The sequence below is a fragment of the Triturus cristatus genome, chromosome 4_1 (assembly GCF_964204655.1).
Source record: "Triturus cristatus chromosome 4_1, aTriCri1.1, whole genome shotgun sequence".
Lineage (NCBI taxonomy): Eukaryota > Metazoa > Chordata > Amphibia > Caudata > Salamandridae > Triturus > Triturus cristatus.
In genome coordinates this window covers 783278040-783303098 of record NC_140585.1, presented here as the reverse complement: position 1 = coordinate 783303098, position 25059 = coordinate 783278040, and the positions used below count along the sequence as shown (strand labels likewise).

The following is a 25059-nucleotide window of genomic DNA, read 5'->3' as shown; positions in this document are numbered from 1 at the left end:
AATCTTGTGATAAGCACCAGTGAGGTTTGAATGCACATTTGAAAGTGTCCTGTGAGGGTACTGCAGCCATCACGATGTTTTGAAATTCCGCACAATGACATTGGGTAGCATTTAACCTAGATGTGGTCTGCGCTGGTTTGGACATGAGCGTCTTTGTGATGTCGACCGTTGCTCCACCACAAATTCACACTTTGCACAGTTTATCTGTCATATATAAAGAGGAGACGGGGAGACTCTGAAACACCCCCAAACGTCCTCCACACACTGACTGTGAGAAGGGCCGGACTGGGATCGCAAACCAGCCCTGGCAATTATGTCCGACCGGCCCCAGTGGGGGGAGGGGTGTAATGGGGGGTCAGAGCAAAACTGGCCCCCAGCAACAAAAAACGGCCTCCATCCTTCCGGCCCACCAGGGAAATGCTCGGTGCCCTCTACAGCCAGTTCGGCCCGGACTGTGAGGCCTGGACAGTGACATTGCCTTTCCTCGTTTGAAAGATCAGCCATTGCCCCCAATGATGCTTGTGATCCTTCTAAATGGATCGAAAGGGGCAGGAAAGCGCTTTGACCACCAGAATGGTTGTTCAAGACTGGAAAGGCTGGAGAGTGTTGCACAAGGCTTTGTGACAGCATCACTTTGTCAAATTCAAGCAATCTCATTTGACGCTTTGTCCCCAGTTGCCCAATAATGCCTTTCCTTGATTTGTGACAAAAAAAAAGTTGATGGGTGAAATGCTTGAATTATACATAGTGCATACTTTGAACTGAGATTCCTCCAGGGTTTATAATGGCCACTATTGAGAGCTCTAGAGCTGAGGCTGAAGGAAGAGCGAGTTTCTTTACAGCGCTTGTCAGTGCGCCTAAAAGGTGCTTAGAATACATGGCCATCCAACCCTTGGCCTCTCTGCAGAGTGCATATGACAATGGTCACATATTCCAGTTTCAATTGTGCAAATTTGCTTGAAGGAAGTACACAGTGTCAAACTATTGACAAGGCAACAGTAAAAAAAAACATTGCAATGCTTACAGGTGAGTGGGTGCGCTGTGTGTTCAGGGGTTGTGAAGTGAAGGAGATACGAGGAAGAATAAGCACAAGACGGTGCTGAAGAGGAAAGAGATGAGTTGGAAGAAATCCAGATTGAAAAGATGTGGAGAGGGAAAGGGAGTACATGTCTAACATAGAGTGAACATAACAGGAGTGACTGAGACATTCTGAAGACCACTGCCAATTCCACAGGCCTCAGTAATGTTTAATTCACAGTCTCACAGTTTCAGAATTCAAACATTTTCTATATTATTTACAACAAAATCATTGTTAATCATTTAAATTAAACAGCTTACAGCCATTTGCAAACCCAATAGTCCTGGCTGCTTTTAGGTGCATGTCAGTTGTGTTGTATATCTGGATATACTAACAGAAAGCTCAGAGGAACTAAAATACCTGTTGGGCTTGGCCCTTTTTGCAGGGTCATCCCAGAACCTTTTGCCTTCCTCCTGTATTTCTTCTGACCTGTTGGTGGTTTTATAACCCTGGGCACTTTACCACTGCTGATCAGTGCAAAAGTGCATATGCTCCCTTTGTAAATTGATGTTATGGATTAGTGATTCCATGATTGGCTTATTTGATTTACTTATCAGACCCTAGTACAGTGCACTATGTGTGCCCAGGGCCTGTAAATCAAATGCTGCGGGTAGGCTTGCAGCACTGATTGTGCCACCCACAGAAGCAGCTTGTAAAATGTGACTCAGGCCTCCCATTGCAGAACCTGTGCACAGTCTGGGACTGCAATGTCGACTTGGCAATTGCACACACTCGCCAGTCCCTAAACCTTCCCTTTTCTACATGTTAGCCACCCCTAAGGTAGGCCCAAGGTGCCCCTGTGGGCAGGGTGCAATGTATGTAAAATGTAGGACATGCCCTGGTGTATGTGGCACGTCCTTATAGTGAAATACTGCCAATTTAGTTTTTCACTATTGCAAGGCTATCTGTTCCCATAGGACAGAATGGGGAGTTTGTTTTTAACATCATATAAACGTAACTGACCCTAGGAACAAGATGAAAAAGTAAGGTTTAGTATGCTTGAACTCAGAATGTTAAAGTGCATCTTTTAGTGAGGGTGATTTATACATTCTGTGTTTGAAAATCCCACTTTTAGAAAGTAGGTATTTTCTTGCCTAACCATCCAGTGTGCCTCTGCTAGGTTTGTGTATTGCATGTCTGGCTTTTGGATGACAGCGGCTGGAGAGGGACAGTGGCTCCAGAAGTCTGATGAGTCCGGGCTGGGCTGAATAGGCCTGGTCTGCATTTAGAGTGGTGGGAGGAATAGCACCTTCACCTGAATAGGGCTGTGCCTGCCTTCCACAATGACAGCTCCACCCCCCTGTGGTGTGCCTGGAGCCAGGGCTCACGCTGACAATGAAGGTTGTTGTGCACTTGCAAAGTGCCCCACAGAACTGGTTTTAGCTGGGTACAGACACTCTCTGCCTTCAGAGAACAAAGGATTTTTGGGTATAAAAAGAGGGACCCAGACTTTTAGATCACTTCTGGGAAATCAAGAGGAACCTTTTCCAGGGAGAAGAGCCGGATAACCTGAGGAGGTATACTGCCCCTGTGCTATTTGCTGTCTGGGGTTGGCCTGCAGTGGCTGCTTGCTGCCAAGGAAAGGAGAACAAGGACTTTGCTGTTTGCTTTGTCACCTGCTTGAAGAAAAGATCTCCAAGGGCTTGAAACTGAGCTTGCCTCCTGTTCTGAAGTCTCAGGGACACAAAGACTTCACCACCAGCTCCCCTGAATTTCCTTGCTGGGAGCTGGAAAATCGCGGCAACACCGAAGAAGCGTGTCGCATCTACACCTGTTTTCCAATGCATTGCAGAAGAAACTGTCGCAGCGCCTGCCGCGGCTCGAGAAATAGCTGCTCGACTCATTGGGTGCAACGATCTCTGAAGTCCGAGATCCCCGCACCGATCCCGACGCAAGCCTGCTGTGTGGCTGCACGAAGCCACGCATCGTACCGGATCAACGCATCGCATCGAGGCGCCAAGACTGTCGCATCGTTGGGGGACACAGTAAGAAACAGATGCATCAACGCCCCACGCAGTAAGAAAACGAAGCATCACCTCCTCTCCGGTAGGGAACCGATGCATCACCTCCCCTGCGCTGCAGTAAGGAACCGACGCACCTCCTCCCCCGAAGCAAGGAACCGACGCATCACCTTCCCTGCATGTAATGAACCAACGCATCACCTTCCCTGTGGCCATTTTGTTTGCTTTGCGTGACGCATCCCAAGTACGTTGTGAGAAAAGTGTCGCATTTACAACTTGCATTGAACTGAACTATTTCTACCATTTAAGAGCCTTATTTTTGATACTGTATTGTGGATTTTTGTCGTTTGGTCTAGTGTTGCTTCAGATGAAGATTACTTATTTTTCTAAACTGGCGTGGTGTCCATTTGTAGTGTTGTCACTGTGTTACTGTATGTGTTCACAAGTGCTTTACACAGTGCCTCTGAGATAAGCCTGTCTGCTTGTGCCAAGCTACCAAGGGGGCAGCAGGGGTTATTTCAGGAGTGTATCCCCCTTTCCCTGACTAGAAGCAATGGTCCCTTTTTGTACAAAGGTACCTACCTCTGACAACTAGAGACCCCCATTTCTAACAGTACCGATTAGGTGGCACACTATGGGAATAACAAAAATGTCATTTGTGTTTAGGCTACGCCCCTTTTAGAGACCCCCACCCCCCATTTTTTCATCCCACTTAATGCCCTGCCTCCTCTGAACTATCAGACTTTACTGCATTAACAAGTCATTTGCGCTATGTTACTGTTTCTACCACATTATCAGTTTATTGTTGTAAATATTATTTTGAAGATGTAGGGCCTAATTTACAGTTTGACTGAGAGGGTACGCCATTGCCACTGTGACAGAGTACCCTCTCTGCCGAGCCTCAGGTCTGTCCATTTGATTTTCAAGTGGACATACCTTCAGTATCTCTACAACAGAGCCCACTCCAGCTCCATCTCCGAGATGGTCTCCATTGGAGATTCAACCGCCCACACAATTTGGGGAGATTGGTCCAATGGCCAGTTATCGCTGTCCCTCACCTCCTGCTAAAACCGGATAGTAAGGGACAATGAAAATGTTTAAATGACCCCCACACAATGGGAGACAACTCACATGGTGTGGTGTCATTATTGGTATATTTTTCAAAAACAAACTCCTGCTTAGGGAGCTTGTTTAAAAAAAAAAAGTTTAAAATGTGGTGAATGTCCTTCAATTTGGCTGTACGGTACGTCTAACTTTTAAAATAATGACAAGAACTGCTGTGACTTCGGTTTCTACCAATTACTAGAGATGTCTGCACTGCTGGCGAACATCTCTAAATGCAGAGTAAGGGAACTCCATCAAGGTAACAGAGTATTTTACTCCGTCACCCAGACGAGGTACAAACTGTACTCCGCTCTAGGCTAGGCCCTAGGTAGCTACAATTCTAGTAGGAAAAAGGGAATAGTAGAAAGAGCCCAGCTTTGAGTCTCAATAGTATTTATAAAAAAAAAACCTTGCTTTGCTGTGAGCCGGGGACCGAGGAGTAACTGCATAGATATTTACTGCTGCACAGATGAAGCTACTCCTGGAGCCGACACCACCGCTATTACTGCTTATATATATTTTTTTATTAAATACTTCAAAATCAATGTGAAACTAAATAAGGCATTTGTTTAAATGTGAATCCCCTCTCCCACTCCCTTAGGTTTTCAAATACTTTTCTTTTATATTTCCTCACCTTCCACAGAATTTGCACATGATATAAATGTTTCTCCCACTTCACCTTAAAGGCCTGAAACACGCTCCCTCTGACACCTTGCAGCCAACATAACCGACTTGCCTTTCTAAGCTGCTCAAGCCATGCTTGTTACCTGTGCACTCTTTTACCTCTTTCACCCCAGGGGCCGAATCATACATACACCACATTTTCCTTGTTTGCTCCAAGAGCATCTTTTAAAAGGTGCGCCCGGCGCAAACAAGGAGAATGCGGCATATTAGGGTGAATGTGCTTTCCCCAGGGCAGCCACAGTCTCGTGCTGCCCTGGTGGCAGCGCATTCATGTGAAAAACGGAGCAGCTGCTTTGAATCCAATCCGTGTTTCACAGTGCAGGCGGCAACCTGCCTGCACTTTTAGAGAGGAATAGAGATCCCCTTGAAGGCAACGGGATGTCTGGTGGGTCTATGGGATCCCCTTTCTCCTCTCCAGAGGGCTGCCTTCTGTCAGTGCGCCTCCTTACAGCTTCTTTGCCTCTGCGCCCGCTTGTGTAATAGGACCCAGGTTCAGAGGCAAAGGGGATTCTCTCATTTGGATGGGGCCACACCCCCATGCGAATGAGGAAACTTCCTCTGATAATAGTGCTGGCACTTTATATGCTCCAACTCTATTGGTATTATAGAAGGGGCCGCACAAGCATCTGCGGCCCCTTCTGTAATACGAAAGTGCCCTGGGGGCGCACAAAGCGGGTGCAAATGCCTGTTGCGCCCCTGGGGCACGTCTATAAAACAACCCCTGGAGTTCAGTTCTTCATTGCCTGGATACCACTGGGGGTCGCTGTCGTGTTCTACCAAATCTAGTGTAGTCCATTTTACTCTACCAGAGGCCCGCTGCCCCCGCCTCGGTGTGGGATGGTGAATGAGTTTCCTGAGTGCCAGGCCAACCTCTGGTGCTCTCTGTTCACGCCAGGTAGCTCAACTAGCGCACTCCTTGCATGAGTAGAGGATTGCGTTCTCATTAGGGTGATGTATCGCGACTTAGGATCATGAAGTCTCAGTGCTTCCTCTGAGAACAAGCTTGGAAGGGTTGCTATTGGTTGACAAAACATGTGAAATGTTCCTGCAAATTTAAGCAGCTGCCGAAGCGATGCTGCTCGGCCGATAAGACTGACGTTCGTTTGCATTTTTATTTCCCTGCTGTCTACATCGCATCGTTATAGATAGGCACATTCATGAATGGATAATACCGAACATTTCAGGATGCAAATTAAAAAAACAATACGGAAGGGAGTTGGGAAATCAATGTATTTTGTACTTTGGTATTACAATGGAAGTGACAAATGATAAACTGGTATTCACTGTTAATGAACAGAAATGAAGGCACAATGCAAGCAGCGGCACTGCCAAGATGATCTTAAATGAATAGCTTTTGCGCCCGTTATTAGTCCTTTTATTTTTATTTAAATCAAATTCCAATTGTCATTCTTTTCTACTTTTTTTTTTTTTTTAAGAAAACCGCCACAAACGTTAGCTATTTTAACCATATTCTTGTCCATATAGGAAACATCTCCCTTGAAGCCAGGCGTTTGGCAGTGTTCATGCTGTGTTTTGTGTGAAGGTTTAAGCATTATGGGGCAAGAAAATGATTTCAAGAGTTTATTTACCTCGAATCCAAAATTCATATTGCACTTGGGTACTCCTGGTTCCCTTAGGTAGCGATTCACCTCAGTGCCTGGGGATACTTCCACAGCCCCCTCCTCCCAGAGAGCAGAGGTGGTCGCCCCTGTTATTGGCTCATCGGAGGACACATTACAGTTGCAATGCCCCTGTAGGACTGGATGACGTAGGTAGTTTTATGTTGTATGCCCCGCCCCCTCACCACCTGGAGCCGGCTGCCTTCCTGGTCTCCAGCGTGTCATCTGCGATGTCATACACCAGTACCAGCGCTTCAGCATTTGTGCTGTTGAAAATAAAAGAAATCGTGCTCGAACAATTCCCTGACATTTTGGAACTCGACTATTGGGAGAGTTTATTCTAAAAGCAAATAATATTAGCCAAAACGTACATGCGTGGAATTATTCCTACGTGAATTAAACCCATTCCTGCTAGTGGGCATATAACGTGCAATTCGTTCTCAAACCTTCATATCCCCTTTTCCTCCCACAAAAACACTTTACAAGTGATTGGTGTTCACTGCGTAGCTTTTATTATTTGTCTAAATAACACCATCTTTATTTGTTGAATAACCTTCAACATTTTTCCAACTTTTATAAAATCGAAACCATCACACATTACTGAACATAAGATGGCGGCTTATACAGTGCGCCCCAGGTTACCATGTATATACAATTCGGCATCACTAGATCCACTCTTGAGGGGTGTTGTACCAGCAGGCCACAACCCCACCCCTTTCCACTACTTCCATTTGAGGTAGCTATCCGTCGTCTACCATTTAGACGCGACCAACAGAGCACGGCTTAGCGCCTTCCTGCACAACCGCTCTTTCCATCTTGCTTCCTCCAAGCACCGGCTACTAGGGTAGGGCCGGAGAGTCCAGGGCCACCAGCAGGACGGCCCCCTCTCCCGCCAGCCCATGAGCCCCAATGTCTACCTGCATATTGCAGGGTCAGTCCATTTTTTCCAAAAAAAGTCCCTGCCCTTTCTCTCTTGCCCGGGACCCTGCCAACTCTACCATAAACTTTGGGATGGGTGGGTGGGAAAAACTGCACCAGCTGCGATCCTCCAGCAACCCCCTGAGGCGAGAGGACAAAGAGGGCTACTCCCCTGGGTCCGGCACTTTTAAACAGCTTCGGGGAGGGATCACTAGCGCACCTCCCTATCTTCTCACCTTTCTTTGCGACCCTCCCCTTGTCCACTTTGAGAGAAAACAAAACTGTTTCCTCTTGCCCGAAATGCCACTAACGGCACCCCTCCCCTAAGCACGGGGGGGTGCCTCTCATAGTGGGCATATAACGTGCAATTCGTCCTCAAACCTTCATATCCCCTTTTCCTCCCACAAAAACACTTTACAAGTGATTGGTGTTCACTGCGTAGCTTTTATTATTTGTCTAAATAACACCATCTTTATTTGTTGAATAACCTTCAACATTTTTCCAACTTTTATAAAATCAAAACCATCCCACATTACTGAACATAAGATGGCGCCATATACAGTGCACCCCAGGTTACCATGTATATACAATTCGGCATCACTAGATCCACTCTTGAGGGATGTTGTACCAGCAGGCCACAACCCCACCCCTTTCCACTACTTCCATTTGAGGTAGCTATCCGTCGTCTACCCTTTAGACGCGACCAACAGAGCACGGCTTAGCGCCTTCCTGCACAACCGCTCTTTCCATCTTGCTTCCTCCAAGCACCGGCTACTAGGCTAGGGCCGGAGAGTCCAGGGCCACCAGCAGGACGGCCCCCGTTCCCGCCAGCCCATGAGCCCCAATGTCTACCTGCATATTGCAGGGTCAGTCCATTTTTTCCAATAGAAGTCCCCGCCCTTTCTTTCTTGCCCGGGACCCCGCCACAGGACGAGGAGCCAACTGGCGCTCTCGCCCTCCCCCCACCGCTGCTTCACTTTCCAGATGTAACACTATAGCCCTGCTTCCCCTCTAGCCGTAACGCTATGGCCCCCAAGATGGTTCGGACGAACAATTCCAATCCTGTCTTAGACAAATGCAACCCATCTTCCCGATATACCTCAGTGTTTAACGTCTGCAGCAAGCTATGCCGAATGGAACCTATTTGTGGACCTCTCAACAGTTTGGCCACCTCCCTATTCAGTTTTTTCACGGACGTGTTCACCGCGGCTGAAGGCACATCACCACCCCAAACCCTCCGCGTGAGCACCTCTGACCAAAATACGGTGGTGTCTGGTAAGACCCTCCTTACCCATGAGAATGTAGAAAACAGCGACTCCTTGACCCCCCTCCTGCCACCTGGAATCATGCTTTCACCTCCCGAGTGAATCACCAGCACGTCTGGAATGGGCATACCCTTATCAAGCGCACTCTGCAAATGGGCTGTGACGTCCTCCAAGCGTTGGCCGTCAGTCCCTATCCAAGTATGATTGACTCCCATGGCCCTTTGTGTTCTCGCTTCCCCGGACGTGCTGAACCATTGCCCTGCTCTTTGTATGACTGAGTCTCCACACCAGCATACCTGTGTCCACTGACTTGCAACCACTGCATGAAGACCAAAATAAATAGAGAGAAAAATGCGAGGAGCATCAGTACCAAAATGCTGAAAAACCCAACCCCTGCCTAAACCAACTGCGGTCGAACATAACGCTCAAAACAAGATGAATTCCATCTGCCCACTCTCTTGATTGTTTCTGATGAGAGTCCCAAATTCGCTGCTGTCGTGGCCGCCCCAATTCTGAATGAATGTGATGTGAAATGAGCAGTCTCTTCACCCAACATGCCCAGAGCGCGTCTACATAAGCGCGTGAACTGAAATCTTGTCAGCGGCCTTCCATCTGCGTGCAGAAGGAGCCTATCATCTCTGCCCCAGGCCTCATCTGCAAGAACTTCTCTACCAACACCACCGGGCAATAACATGCCCCCCGCACTGCTCTTAGCTGGACCCACACGCCTTTCCCCAGAGGGTCCGTTTTTGACCTCTGCACCCTAACTTGCAGTAATTCCGCAGCCACCACCACATCACCCATCATGAGTCCCCCTTTTTTGTCCGCTTTAGAGCCTGGTATAAACTCAGATATCCGGAATGCCCCAAAAAAGGCTAACAAATACGCTAAACTCAGCAGGTGCACTTCGTATGCCGACACACACACCTGTGGTAACACTCCCAAGATATTTACCAGCCTTCCGGCATCTATGGGTCTCCTGTTATCCTTTACCCTTGGCGCCAGTCTCTCCCAGCCTTTTATAGCCCGTCTGACTCGGATGTCCTTAGTGGGATCCATCACCCCTTTTAATCCCGCAAAGAAGGCAATTGCCGACAACTGCCTCCTAACCAGCGACAACGACCTGCTATACTCCCTCTGCCGAACTATGAACAGCAGCACTCTCTGCGTTGAGAATTCCTCTACACACCCTGCTCCCTTTGTGACTGCTACGTAAACCTGCCATGCCTTCTCATACATACACTTAGTTTTGGGTGCAACTGAAGCCGCTATTAGGTCGAGAGCAATGGGGCACCAAGCTTCCACAGGCTTTCCGGGAAGACCGTCATCTGATCGTCTGCTTGAGGCCATCGCGCTCTGAATTCTGTCAACTTAAAACGAGACAAGGCGTTAGCTACCGTGTTATCCACACCTGGTACATGTTTGGCCATAAAATACACATTACGCCTGAGACAGCCCCGCACCAATTCTTTTAACAAACGGAGCACCCATGGACATTTCGCCTTTTGATTATTCACTGCCATAACTACCGACATACTGTCCGACCAAAACAAAATGCGCTTGTTTTCCAGCAAATTCCCCCACACTTGCAGCGCGACAATAATGGGAAATAACTCCAAGAAAGTGATATTGCGGACCAACCCCGTCCTGAACCACTCCGCTGGCCAATGCTGCATACACCACCTTGATCCTAGCACTGCTCCAAAACCGACACTGCTCGCTGCATCAGTGTAAAGCTCAAGCTCACCGTTTGCTTGTGGTGGTTGGTGCCAAATCACCGACCCATTAAAATGCTCCAAGAAATCTCTCCACGTGACCAAGTCGTCTTTCACCTCCACTGATAGCCTAGTGTGGTGATGTTTCGCCCTTAAACCAGACATAGCCCTGGCTATAATCCTTGAAAAAACCCTGCCCATGGGTATGACCCGCAATGCGAAATTGAGTTGCCCCACCAACACCTGTAATTGATGCAAAGTCACTTTCGTGCCCCTAAGCACTCGTCTACTGATGCCTGAAAAGCCCTTATTTTTTCTTGTGGAAGCCTGCACCCCCCCCCTCCACTGAGTCTATCTCAATGCCTAAGAAAGTTATGTGTGTCGCCGGCCCCTCCGTTTTCTCCGCCGCCAGCGGCACCCCCAATGCCTCCGCTATTCGCTGGAAGCCCTGCAAGGTCAACTGACAAGTTGACGAGTTAGGGGGACCCAGAAACAAGAAATCATCCAAGTAGTGTACCACATCATGTGTTGCCACAACATCCCGCACCGCCCATTCCAGAAAACGACCAAATGTTTCAAAAACCGCACATGCAATGGAGCACCCCATAGGCATACATAGGTCCATAAAGAAATTGTCATCAAAAGTGAAACCTAGCAACCTAGTGTCATCTGGGTGTACCGGTAGGAGGCGAAAAGCGGACTCAATATCTGATTTGGCCATCAAAGCGCCCTCACCCAACCTCTGCAATTTATGAATAGCAGTGTCAAACGTGGTGTATCGCACTGCACACAATTCTGGACCCAACCCCTCATTGACTGACAACCCTGGTGGACGGGATAGGTTATGTATCAGGCGATATTTCCCAACCTCCTTCTTTGGTACCAGGCCCAGTGGTGAACAAACTAAGTCCTGTCTTGGCAATTGATGAAAAGGTCCCGCTACCCTCCCCAGCGCTATCTCTCTCCAAATTTTTTCTCTGGTCACCACTGGATTTCTCAGCACTGAGAGTTGATTGCGCGGTGGCACTGAGGTGGGCAGGGCCCTAGATGGGATATGGAAGCCAAATTTAAACCCTTGATACAGAAAATGAGCTTCTGCCCGCCTCTCGTATCTGGCAAGCAGGTGGGCCAACACATGCAGGCGTATGGGAGTAGGCAAGCTCTTATGATGGTTGGGCAGGGCGATCCTTGAGTTGTGAGTTGGCAGGCGTGCGCTGTTCCTTAGGTTTTCCCACTTTTTTGTAGCACTTGTTTTCTGGGTGCCCGAGCATTCCACAGAAGGAACATATGTGCTTGAACCTACATGCTGCTCCTCTATTACAATCGCTCTTGTTGAACTGCCAGCACGCTTGCCTCTTATTCCCCACACCCCTGTCTCCCCTAAAGGAATGTATGGTCTTGCTGCCTGGTGTGGCTGAATAGAACTCCCCATGCCATATATTGATCTCCCGCTGATCCCACGCCACTTCGGGCCTCACAGCCTTCATCTGCCTGAATTTAGTATCATATTGCAGCCAGGCCGTGCCCTGAAATTCAGAGGCCGCCCCATGAATCAATGACATGTAGCTTATCAACTGGGCTGCCAGCGTTGGGAACCGCTCTACCATGATAGCTGCATAAATAGCAAACCCGGTCACCCAGTTCTTCAAAGACCATTCCACCCACACTTTCTTCTGTTTCAATTCACCTTCTTTGCCTGCTCTGATCTTCCCTGGAACCACACCCGCATTAATCAGATCGAAAACGTCTACATAATCACCCCTAAAAATCTTTTCTTTGGTTTCCGCCGGCACGTGCCAAGTTATACTTGCTGCAGGCGACACTGCCAGTGATGCGGAACCATACATTACTGGGCTGCGTGACAGTGGGGTCTGCGCCGAAGCAACCACCGCCGGAGGTACAGCCGGCACCACTGCCACTACCCCCGCCCCTGAAGTCCCCGTAGTACTCACCGGCCCTTGCGCCGTTGTAGTAACTACCACAGGCGATTGTAATACTCCCCCCGACTGGACCCACACCTGAGCCACCCCGCCACCTTGTTGTGCGACTACTGGCACTGGCGCCTGCACGGTATCTGGTGTCACCTGCGTGGTAGCCCTTGTCATCGTCAACCCTTCCCCGTGAGTAGCCGAATTTTGCTGATTATTAGCCGCGACCGGCGCTAGCATTGTGCCCGGTGCAGCACTCTGTGTAAGCCCCCCCACTGGGGACACCACCCCCTCTGCCGGACCCTTCAGCGCAGCAGTGTTTGAAACCTGCCTATTGTCCGTGCATACCAGAGGCTGGCCCACCGCCATCGCCTCACCTGCAGTGTTTGTCCGCGATTCTATGACCTGTTTGTCCTTCTCCTGATGTGCGTCCTTAAAACGATTCGGCGTCCGACTTATGCGCTTTGGCAGAGAGGGCTCCTGCTGTGTGCTCGGTCCAGCCTCCTGAGCCAACGTCTTCAGCACCCAATCGATGCCACCTTTCTTCGCCACCTCCCACAATGCTGCCAGGGATCGAAAACCCTCTGCTGTCGCCGGGGCCTCCTTGCCCCCCCCGCGTCCTCTTAGGCGGCATTGTGTCCTCTACGAAAATAAAAGAGAGTTAAAGACTGCCCAATGACCCTTCCTTTCCTTTTTGAGCGTCCTTGCCCCTGCGAGCGTCCATATCCACATGGATGTCACACCTCCCTGGGCCGAACACTAGGACCAAAATTGCCCCTTCCCCAGAATACCCAGCTTCCACCGAACACTCATCATCGTTCTAGCAGCATACCCCGTAATAAAGTGCGCATCCCCAACCTTCGCCCCCAGGTTCCATGCGTTCTTTTTTTTTTTTTTTTTTTTTCTTTTTCGCCCCCACCCCCTCGTAAAGACTCCCACCATCAGCATGTCCTTGTCCAAGACCATCCCTGCACTTGCCACCCATATACGCTGGCTCTGTGCATCTTTTTTTTTAAATTAATTTATTTATTTATTATTATTCTTTTTTATGTATTTATTTATTCATTTATTTTTTATTTTACCTGTTTATACAGCGCGAACTCGACCCAAAGGTATTGCAGCGCTTTACCTAGCACCGCATTTATAGTTAGACACATTAAGGCACGTGGAGATTAAATTTTTTTTATTTATTTATTTCTTTGCAGCGCTTTGCCTAGCCCCGCACTTACATTAAACCTCCAGGCCGGGGAGAGAAAGTGAATTGCCCCCGAATCACCGGATGCGTAAGCAACCTGGAGGCTCAAACCCTGCTTTCCTGCCCCCGATGCAATATATTTATATAGCACGAACCCGACACGAAGGTATTGGAGCGCTTTACATAGCACCGCATTTCCATTACCACCAGGCCCGGGAGGATTAAGTGATCTGTTTTGGCCCGAATCACCGGATGCGTGCGCAACCCGGAGGCTCGCACCCTGGTTTCCTGCAGCCGGGGCGATGCCCATTTATATAGCGCGAACTCGACACGAAGGTATTGGAGCGCTTTATATAGCACCGCCTGTAATCACACCTTAAAGCCCGATCATCGAATGTATACACGACCTCGAGGCCCGAACCCTTGTTTCCTTCCCCCGAGGTGTTTATTGATGAACCACTTCCTGACAAATCCCCATTTCCCGCTGCATAAATAATTTTTTACAAATCCTCATTTACCGCTGCCTCGCTTTCTTTGACGCGAGTCCGTAGACGCGATGAGCCTGCCGCCAATATCCATTACTCCCTTTCTATCCCGCGCGCGCCCATTCACACCCATCCTTACGATACCAAACCCTTTGATGGCAAGCCCTTTGATGCATGCAATTTTTTGCCGCCCACTGCCTCCCGGACTGCAATACCCCATCCCGCTTGGGACCGATGCGGCCGCCTGACTTACCGCGTCTGCTCAAGACATCAAAGCGCCTTTATCACGCTTGATTCATCGCCCTGAAATGCGGACGGCGTAGGGGTGAATATACCGCTTAACATAGAAAGGTACAAAGACCGGTCTTTCTGCACGGGGCACTGCACACCGACGCGCCATTATTGCACAGAAATGCAGTAGGCCTGGCGGTAAATATACCGCTGAACATAAAATGACCCGTCTCACTGTATGGGGCTCTGTACATCAAAGCGCCATTATCACGCTTTGATGCATCGCACTGACATGAGGCTAGAGTGGCGGCAAATGTACCGCTGAACACATAGGACCCGTCTCCCCGCATGCCCCCAACCTCTGCTACGCTGTGAGGACCCCTCACCTGTATGGATCGCCGCAAGCGTCGCAGGGCCAGCCAATCCGCTTCGCGAAAAACTGCACCAGCTGCGACCCTCCAGCAACCCCCTGAGGCGAGAGGACAAAGAGGGCTACTCCCCTGGGTCCGGCACTTTTAAACAGCTTCGGGGAGGGATCACTAGCGCACCTCCCTATCTTCTCACATTTCTTTGCGACCCTCCCCTTGTCCACTTTGAGAGAAAACGAAACTGTTTCCTCTTGCCCGAAATGCCACTAACGGCACCCCTCCCCTAAGCGCGGGGGTGCCTCTCATTCTCCACAATATCCGCAGGCTCGTCCATGAGACAGATATCATTGGTCCTTCAACTCATGCCAAGGTCTGTTGACTCAAGAATAGAAGGCAGTCCTACTCAAACGCCCTGGCATCACACGCTTAGGGGTACTTTACAGCCAGGGGTTCATTTGTGCCCAGAGCTCTGCTCAGAAGCCCACAGATGGCGCTATTAAATGTGGCACGCCAAACTCCAAGGCTGTGTGGTGTTGAATCCACCTCATGCCGCCTCAATCCACTATTGCTCTGCTAATTTATCTCTTGTGCTAGTCCCTGCTTTCTTTCTCTGTGGTGGTTATTCTGTATTTCTCTTTTTCCTTCTTTCTCCCTTGTGTGTTTTTTCACACTCTTGGGCAATGTCTGATGAGGAAATATAAGTGTTGGTCCTCAAAAATAAGTGTCTGTCCTCAAAAATGAATGCCGGTGGCCCCCAAGTGCAATCACCGGCACAAATTAAGCACTGCTTACAGCCATAGGGAAATCTGTGGGATGCTCCCTCCTTGTCAGATAAGGGACTAGCTTGCCTCAACCTCACGCTTCCAGACCCGCCACTCTTCTCTTGAGACACAGCTTAGAAGGAAACCTACAAGAACCCTTGGAATATTTGTCCCTCACTTTCCAGCTGTTGTGACCTTGATGTTGGCTGCAATGGACTTAGCAGGAACACCTAGGCAGGAACAAGCGCTATCTTCCACACCTGCTCTGTTTAATATTAACTGAGGAGCCCAAGTTAAGGTGCCACTCCCTCTGCCTTGCCTGGTGGGTGTTTTGGGCTCAGTGGTGCCACAAAACAGTCCCCGCTACCCGGATCCAGACAACTCCTGCCCCACAATGACAGTCAATCATCTGATCTACTCTCAACCTAGAAAAATTCAAAACCAGACTGTGTACCCAGGTCATTAGCGTCCGATGGCTCAGGTCTGTCTAATGCTTCCTTGCCCAGCTTTTGAACATCCCTACGACAGGCCCCAGTGATGCTGTACGTAAATGGGAGAGCCCAGGATGGCACACCCTGGGGTTTGAGGTGAGAGCTGCAGCGCCTGGGCTCCTATGCAAGCTGCTGTTCTCTGGGTCGGGCAGACATACGTTTGGCCAATCAGAGTGGTTCGTCTTCACATGGACACACAGATTGAATCTAGCCCCTCACCTGTCATGCTGGGGAAATGAAACATATGCCCCATGTCAAGGCGGCCTGCTACAGACAGTCACTTGTCAGGCCAGCAGTGGTGGCAGGACACATGAAACTCCTCCATTCATCCTTGATGTTTCAAAGACTTCTTTCATGGGTTTTTGTTTTGTTCTACTTCACGTGTTTTATTGGCTTTTGTTGTGAACCTTTGTGAGGGTTTTAGCTCTCCCTGACCTTTGGAGGGGGCTGAACATGTACTGCTCAGTGGCACTATGGGTTAACCATATCCCCAACATGGCTTTATGCATCAAACTTTCCTGGCCCGACAATCACTGGTGTCTTCGATAGTTAAGATTCCTTCATAGCATCATCTGCTATATGTCCCCAGTACTGCTTCCAAAGTGGTACTAGACACCCTATTGCAGCGGTAGACACTAACTGGGAGTTGTAATTTTAATGACCAAGGTACGATGTACATAAAAGGAAAGATGTAAAGACCAGAACTTGCAATGCTGGTGCCTGGGGTGGCATGGGGGGATATGGTTTACTGTAGCTGGTGCCAAAGCGTTGAGCAGACGTGGGCCATATGAGGTTTACCCGTTTGATTAAAACCAGACTGAAGTTAGTGGTGGTAAAAAGGAATTAGAATAAAAGACTGGAAAATGAAGTTCTTGTTGAATTCGTTACCTTGCCACCCACCCAAATTAGAACATTGCCGTCTCTCTTGCTATCCGACACAAAAATGTGCTTCAGCTCTAAGATTAGTCAGACTGTGCAACTGTTGTAAATCAGTTCTTCAAGTAACATGGCTGACAGTGGTCGTTAGCCCTTCCTTTGTGTTCTTACCTCCTTAGCCTCACAGAATACCTATGTGTGTTCTAACTTGTACCGGAGTGTTCTACTCTTGTCAGTTGATAGTCTGGTCAGCTGGCGAGGTGTGCACTGAGCTGTGTCTTACAATAAATCTACATGCAACTAACTAGAAGTGTCCTGAGATCTATCTACAACAGCAACCCTCTCTGAATTCCATTTAAATGCTGTCCAATGACCTATCCAATTTGTTTTTGTGCTGCTGGTGGAATTCCCTGTACAAAACTAACTGGAACAGAAGACCCAATGTGTTCTTCCTCATGTCATAGTATTAGCACTGTGCATTTTGTCGCAGATTTATGTAGCCACCGTCACACTGTACGCTTTTGGTTTATGTCATAAAATCCTGCTCACTCGACCACAAGTTGAAAACTGAGGTGGGCTCGATGCAGCCATCTTACTAGTGGGAGCCGTGATGGTGCATATGAGGGTAGGAACATGTATGGCACACTGAAGCTTTATAGGTCTTTTTGTAAATGGCTTAGTTTTCTCTTATTTACAGGAGTTATTTAGGTGATGTTTGTCCAGGAAGTGAATATATCTAGCAATGCCTATTTTTTTAAGCAAATTAATTTGTTTGTGTGAACATGTACTAAAAATATGGCTTTAAAGAACAATTGATTCTTATCTGAAATAGTCAGCTGGGCTTCCAGCAAAAGCTGCTGTTCATTTATAAACAAACAGCCACAAAAATGCGAAACTCACAGGCTCGGGGCTCTTACTAGTAGTATAGGAAACCATTTGAAATGTTCCCATGAATTCTGGATAAGCTAAAAACCTCTAGAAACTGCAACTCCGTGAAGCTGCCGGGCGTTAACATGCTTGTTGTCTTTTCCAGGGTGATTAATGCGGGTAAGAGCACACACAATGAAGACCAGGCGAGCTGCGAGGTGATGTTTGTGAAGAAGAAATGTGGAGCTGTGGCCACGCCGAGCAAGAACTCCTCAACAAAGCGAAGGTCATCTCTGCCGAATGGGGAGGGCCTGCAGCTGAAAGAGAGCCCGGTAAGGGACCCATTTGTGGTCTAGGGTCACTTCATCTAAAACCAAGAAATCCATTTCCTTTCCCTTCTTCAGTCACCTTTGTGGAACAGTTTTGTGTGCTCTCTAGATCCCAAAGAGTGGATACCACCGTGCCAGCGGATGTATGATGTTACAACGCAAAATATTACGACGCATACTTTCCTGATGCAGTTTTTACAATGCAACTTCCATTACAACGCAAGCCATTACAACGCACGTACCATTACAACATACATTCCTATTCTAACACCACCAGGTGCTTACCTCAGGGAAGGTGCTGGTCAGAGAGACATATGCGTTGTAATGGCATGTGTTGTAATAGAATGCGTTGTAATGGAACTTCTGTTGTATTGGAGAGTTGTAAAGGCAATGCGTTGTAATGCCTATGTTGTAATGGATGTTTCCCCTTACCAGTTGCTGCTAATATGGGAAGTCCAGGAAGAGGCAGTTAGGTTCCTTATCTATAATGGATGTTTGGCACTTCTGCCCTGCTATCCGGCCTCTGCTGCCTGTGTCATACCTTTTCATGTTAGGAAAGTGGGGCAGCATGAGCAACGTCTAGAGAAATCTAATTATGTGGTGTTCGGTCCCGTGGAGAGCCATTTGTTAACAAGATTTTCCTTGCAGGGGGACTGCTGGAGATATATGGACGAGCATTTAAATGTGAATATGAAAAAGTTGCAAAGTAACTAAAGGCATAATCAGCGTATTGACTCGGGGAATGCGCAGACAGGTTAAAGGTTTCTTATGGATTGAACAAAGCATAGCAGTCCCATGAAGAACGGTGCAAGTAATTTGGGATCATTCGTTGATTCCCAGAAGTGTAACAACCATATTAGGACTAAAACGTTCCTTATGGCACTAGCATACATCCATTGCAGCTAGCCCGTCATGATCTGGTTGCGTCAGAGACAAAATAAGTAGGCAAAACAATGCTCCTTTATTGTACTATTCAGACGAGGACGAACATGTAGTACACAATGGCCAGACCTGGAAACTGGAATTGATCGAATCAATTGCACACGGATACTATTGAATTACGCCAGTCCTGGTAGCGGCCATTAGCATGTTGGGCTGGGTTGAAAGATATGTAGATACATTATAAATAAGTGCATTCTAAAATTTAGTGCGGCCATTAATACAGAAAGCGCCATAGAATGGAAGAATTCCAACAAATATGTTGAAGTACCCATAACTATGACGGCAGGAGACACTAAGAAGTCTTCCTACTAAAACCTTGCATATAACACCTGAAAAAGGTGACACGCGGTCCAGGAGAATGGAAGCATATCAAAGTTATGATGGTCATCAGATCATTGGTTTCACAATCAGGGTCAGAAATTGACCTATTTCAGAGATCTAGGGATGGAGAGTTGATGGACTTGTGGCTTCCTTCAATGAGGATCTATAAATCACTGCCACGCTCAGGCTCTTTTTGTAAGCTCTGTTGCACTTTTTGATGGCATAGCTCTCAGAAACTAGAGAAAAGATTGGTGGTTTCAGTAAATAAAGAGGCAATCCAGCTGTAGATCAATAGTGAGATCAGACAGATGAATTATACAAGACCTCATGTGTGTGCGTTAATACTTGCACAATGTCGTTGGAACATAGATGTACAGTGAATAGGAGCGGTTCATAGGGGTGCAAGTTCTTTACTGGAAATGCCCATTGTAAGGAATTTAAATACAGTAAGATCCAAACTACACTAACATGTCTGATTAGAGATAGGTTCATTCATATTATACCAAGAAGTAGAAACTTGGCCCGTTTCCATGTAATCCGTGTATACCGCACTCTTCTCTAAGAAGGCAAGAATAGATGGTCAAAGTTGCCAAAGAGGCCAGTGTACTCAGTCCCCTTCACTTTCCAACTTTGTCTTCAACCTCCTTTTGTTTTAGCATTATTAGGAGCCCAACCATACGAGTCCCAGCGGCCACTGAGGCATATGGTTTCTGCTTCCTGACATACCTGTGGTCTACCCCATTAATATTTGCTCATTTGTTTTGTGAGGCCAGTGAATGTGTGCGCATTCACACAGTGCGCAGGAATTGATGGGCATTTGCAAGGCACTTTGGTCTGGACATCCGCAGTCACTTGCCAAACCTACAAGGTCTCTTCTTCCATAGTTTTGTTGCTGATCCTAAACCCAATCAAGGGTATCCTTGTCACATTTTAACCTGTGACCTGACAGCTAATGTCCATTCTGTTGTGATGTTAATTGCCCATTATTTATTTATTTATTTATACAACGTTTTATAAAGCTCCAACATGTCACCTTGATCATTTCAGAGTGCTAAAATAAAATAAAACATGTATTAACATGTCCGGGTTCAGTCAGAAGTAAGAGCTGTCTCTAGAAGCGGCATTCTTCATTCAGTTTCTCAGTAGGCATGGTTCTAGGTGAACCCTGTATAGGCCAACCTGGTGTTTATTCTCATTAGGTCTCTTGGGGTTCTGCTAACTGACTGAGGTTTTCTGAGCCTGTTTATGTGTCTGAACAGATATGTTTTTCTAGTTAAAAGAGTGTATGTATTTAAGTTGCTTACAAATGGCGTTTTCCCCTTGAGAAAGGCTCCTGTTTTATTTTGGTGTTCTCTGCACCTCTTGATTCCCCTTTGTTTACATTTATCTGTCAACAGCGGAAGTTAATTGCTTAAAGTTTGTGACCTGAGATTTATCCAAGTGCTGAAGCAGCCCTTGTGGACAAGCAACCAAGATGTCCTCTGCCAACAGAGTGTCAAATTAAAAATGTCCACTTAATTCCATTACATCAGCCGCATAGACTAGCTCACACACCATGCAACAAAGATGCTGGAAACACATAGTACTACCCCTCTCTTAAACTTTAGGTACAGAAAAAGGGTCAATCCAAAACTACTCACATCTGCCATTTTAATTTTCTCACAAACAATTTGTCTTTCATCCAATTCTATTTTTTCATCTTACCGACAGTTCTATTTTTGCCTCGTACCCACTAAGAAACAAATGGATTAGTAATGCGGCAGCCTTTTCCTCAACCCTCAACTTCCGCATGATGCAGGATAGCTTAAAAGAAGCCACATCAACCACACTATGCACTCCTCTTGTGTAATTCTCCACTTCCACTGTTGAAATATTAGAGCAGGTTGGTGTGTTGACACTTTAGAAGCCGCCATTGGGTAATCTTGCTACAACCTTGTCAGCTTTCGGCTTCATCTTTCTGATCCCAGCCTCCTGAGCCGTTCCCTTCTCCGTTTCAGCAATAAGGGGTGTCTACAGCTCCTCTGAAGGCTCTTTTTTTCTGTGCCCTAAGCGTGGCCCTCTTAAAACAGCTTTGTTGTTTGTTGGAGTCCACCTTAGTCTTCCTCAGTACGGATTAAATCTGTTTGGTCTTCGGAGTTCGGAACATGAGGGCGAGGTGTGATGGTTGGTATAGGTACTTCTAGCACCTCTTGGCTGGTTAGAGTTTATGGCTTTGGCCTGGGGTGGGTTGACTTAGCTCCTCGGTGTTCCTCTGTGGAGCAGAGTGGCCCTTCTTCCAGTGTCTTTCAGCGCAGTAACAGAGTTTGTACCAATAGAACTTTAGTGAAGTCACTTTGATGTTTCAACATTCTGAGACAGCTGTGTTATCTTAATCTTTCCCCCAATACTAATCTCAGGCTAATCTCAGGCTCAATGTCCCTGATTTACATCACTGATTTGATGTAACTTTTAGTAAAACAGTATCTAATCGGGCTTCATCATACAATAACTGTATTTTTTTAAGGTTGAATCCTGATCACGCTTTTTACCACCAGTGTCGGGCTACCGTTGAACAGACAAGGCTTACTTCGAAGAGGTGTTGGGAAGGTTTGTTTGATGCACAGTGCAGCACTTAGTTTATATCAATTAAATAAAGTCAATACTTAGCCAGATGTTCTCTTAAAAAAGAGATATGATTGGCATGCGGGCCCAAGAGGTGCAGTACTGAAGTATGCTGCAGGTTAGGGCATGGGCACATGGACACGGCTGCCATAAGGCTGCCTGCGATGGTCTGACTGGGGGTGGAGGACCCACTGTGATCGAAGAACAAGAAGTGCCTCAAACCACATCTGGAATGCTGAAGAGCCAATCAGGGGCGCTGGCAAATATGTGTGTGTCCCACTGTCAGAAATCAAGCAACATCAGATGTTTATTTGTTTTCCATACAGACTTGAGGAAGTCAAGTAAACAATTTACATAACATGGTTATAATAAAAACATGTGTATTTCCACACCATTCACGTGACCATTCCACGTTATCCCACTTCTATTAAAGATAAACAAACATTTATGACCATCAGTAGCATGCAGGTGGAGTACAGTCTTCAGTATCGTAAATATCAATTGTCTCAGAACAAAATAGACTACATGGGACATATATTGTCACATCCGCGTATTCTTACTCGGAGGTGTGACCCAGGTGACCTGTGTCAATTACGACCCATAAGACCCCAGAGCTTAAATGTACATAAAGCATCTAAAACCGGCTTCAGGAGCACAGAGGAGTACATCTGCATTCCATTCACTGCATAAGAAGGATCACGTTTGGAGTCTCCAAATGTGAGAACATTGGATCATATCCTGAGAGTGGCTAAACACACCTGATGTTTTGTTTTTAAGGCAATCTCAATTGGTAAAAGATTAATAATCCAGAGAAAGCTCTGTCTATGCCCACTCGAGTCCTCTTTTTATAGTGGAGTGATGGACAGAGTCATCGTGCAGTTATTTGTTTTAGTCCTGCCCGAAGCGAGCCACAGGGTGCCTTTGACATGCATCCTAAACCAACTCTTCCAGTGTGAGCCTAGTGCTTTACTCTTAATGCTACAAAGGCCTACTACTAACCCCAGAATTCTTTCCCAACATTTCCCATAGACTTTCTCAGACATATTTTCATCACTGAGCGAGCATGTTCCACTCTATCAAGAGAGTGGGAGGAATTTTAGCTGTGAATCCATGTTTGAGTGCACAACCTATCCCTGAGGAAAACTGATCTAAGCAGTAGAGTGTGGGCTCGCCTGGGCTATCCGCTGCTCTACAGCAGCTTTCCTTTAAAATTTTGAGTGAAAACCACCCTACATTACGGGTAGTACTTTACCCTTTTCAGTTTGATATTGCCACACCTATGGACTATATACTACCCTTTTCAGTTTGATATTGAACCCGTTTATTTGCATATGGACTATATCTCATCACCTTATTAGGTCTCAGCAAATTTTACTTAGTTCCTTTGTGGAAATTATGTAACATGCTCAAAAAAATTAAACAAAATTACATGTTGTTACATGATATGTCTATCCAGAATTTGTTGCTGTTTTTTTTAATACAAAATAGATCTTTATGCCCACTTTAGATGCAAATACGTATGTCATTGTAGAAAAACCTGCAAAATCACATGCGAAATTCGTGTTCAATTCATTTAGATTCTTCCCTTGCTCCTACAACAGGATTTTTACCCAAACACAATCTCAGTTACGCAATATAGCGTAGTGGCGGGATCCAGGACAGTTCGCATGACAATTGTAACGTGAAGTGACACAAGATTATGCCGGTGTAAACAAAAGTTCTCCCGGATCTACTCAATATTGAGTGCAGTGATCACCCAGGGGTTTCAAGTTGAACATTTTCTAGTAAGTACCTCCATTGGCACTCACTGCTCCTCCCATCAATCCTGTGCCTCTTTCCATCCTGTGCCTCTTTCCATCCTGTGCCTCTCTTGCCACTCGCTGCGCCTCCATACATCCTGTGCCTCTGGTGCTACTCGCTGCGCCTCCATACATCCTGTGCCTCTGTTGCCTCTCACTGTGCCTCCATACATCCTGTGCCTCTGTTGCCTCTCACTGCACCTCCATACATCCTGTGCCTCTGTTGCCACTCGATGTGCCTCCGTACATCCGGTACCTCTGTTATGTTATGTTAAAAGTGTTTATAGAGTGCACGTTCACCATACGGTTTCTTGGTGCTAAGTATAAAAGGAGGTAGCCAGCTGCTCGTTAGATCATTCATTCATATGCCTGGGAGAACAGCCACGTTTTTGATTGTCTCCTGAATTGAGAGTAACATGTTGAGGATCTGATGTTAAAGGCAAGTGCATTCCAAAAGTGAGGGGCCAAGGTCGCAAAACGAGATCCACCAAGTCTGTTCCGTTTGAAGGTGGGGATGCCACCTCTGTTGCCACTTGCTGCGCCTCCATACATCCTGTACCTCTATTGTCACTCACTGCGCCTCCATACTTCCTATGCCTCTATATCCACTCACTGTGCCTCCATACATCCTGTGCCTCTATATCCACTCACTGTGCTCCATACATCATGTGCCTCTGTTGCCACTCGCTGTTCCTCTGTACATCCTGTACCTCTGAAGTCATCTTGCTGCACCTCCATACATCCCATACCTCTGTTGCCACTCGCTGCACCTACATACATCCTGTACCTCTATTGCCACTCGCTGTGCCTCCATACATCCTATACCTCTATTGTCACTCGCTGTGCCTCCATACATCCTGTACCTCTATTTTCACTCACTGCACCTCCATACATCCTTTACCTCTATTGCCACTTGCTACACCACCATACATCCTGTACCTCTATTTCCACTCACTGTGTCTCCATACATCCCAATTCTCAGTTGCCACTCACTGCGTCTCCATACATCATGTGCCTCTATATCCACTCACAGCGCCTCCGTACATCCTGTGCCTCTATTTCCACTCACTGCGCCTCCATACATCCTATACCTCTATTGTCACTCGCTGCGCCTCCATACATCCTGTACCTCTATTTTCACTCACTGCACCTCCATACATCCTGTGCCTCTATTTCCACTCACTGCGTCTCCATACATCCTGTGCCTCTATTTCCATTCATTGCGCCGCCATACATCCTGTGCCTCTATTTCCACTCACACTGCCTCCATACATCCTGTGCCTCTATTTCCACTCACTGTGCCTCCATACATCCCATGCCTCTGTTGCCACTCACTGCGCCTCCATACATCCTGTACCTCTTTTGTCACTTGCTGCCCCTCCATACATCTTGTACCTCTGAAGTCACTCGCTGTGCCTCCATACATCCTTTACCTCTATTGCCACTTGCTACACCACCATACATCCTGTACCTCTATTTCCACTCACTGTGTCTCCATACATCCCAATTCTCAGTTGCCAC

The 25059-nt window shown here is 47.1% G+C and overlaps 1 protein-coding gene across 2 annotated transcripts in view; it reads left to right on the top strand.

Moving 5' to 3' along the window:
• PPM1H (protein phosphatase, Mg2+/Mn2+ dependent 1H) overlaps nt 1-25059 on the top strand; it is a 712578-nt gene that overhangs the window by 252396 nt on the left and 435123 nt on the right. For both annotated transcript variants that reach the window (XM_085653356.1, XM_085653357.1), the window contains one exon: nt 17713-17878. In XM_085653356.1, coding sequence (XP_085509482.1) covers nt 17713-17878 — 166 coding nt within the window. The remainder of the gene's footprint in view (nt 1-17712; nt 17879-25059) is intronic.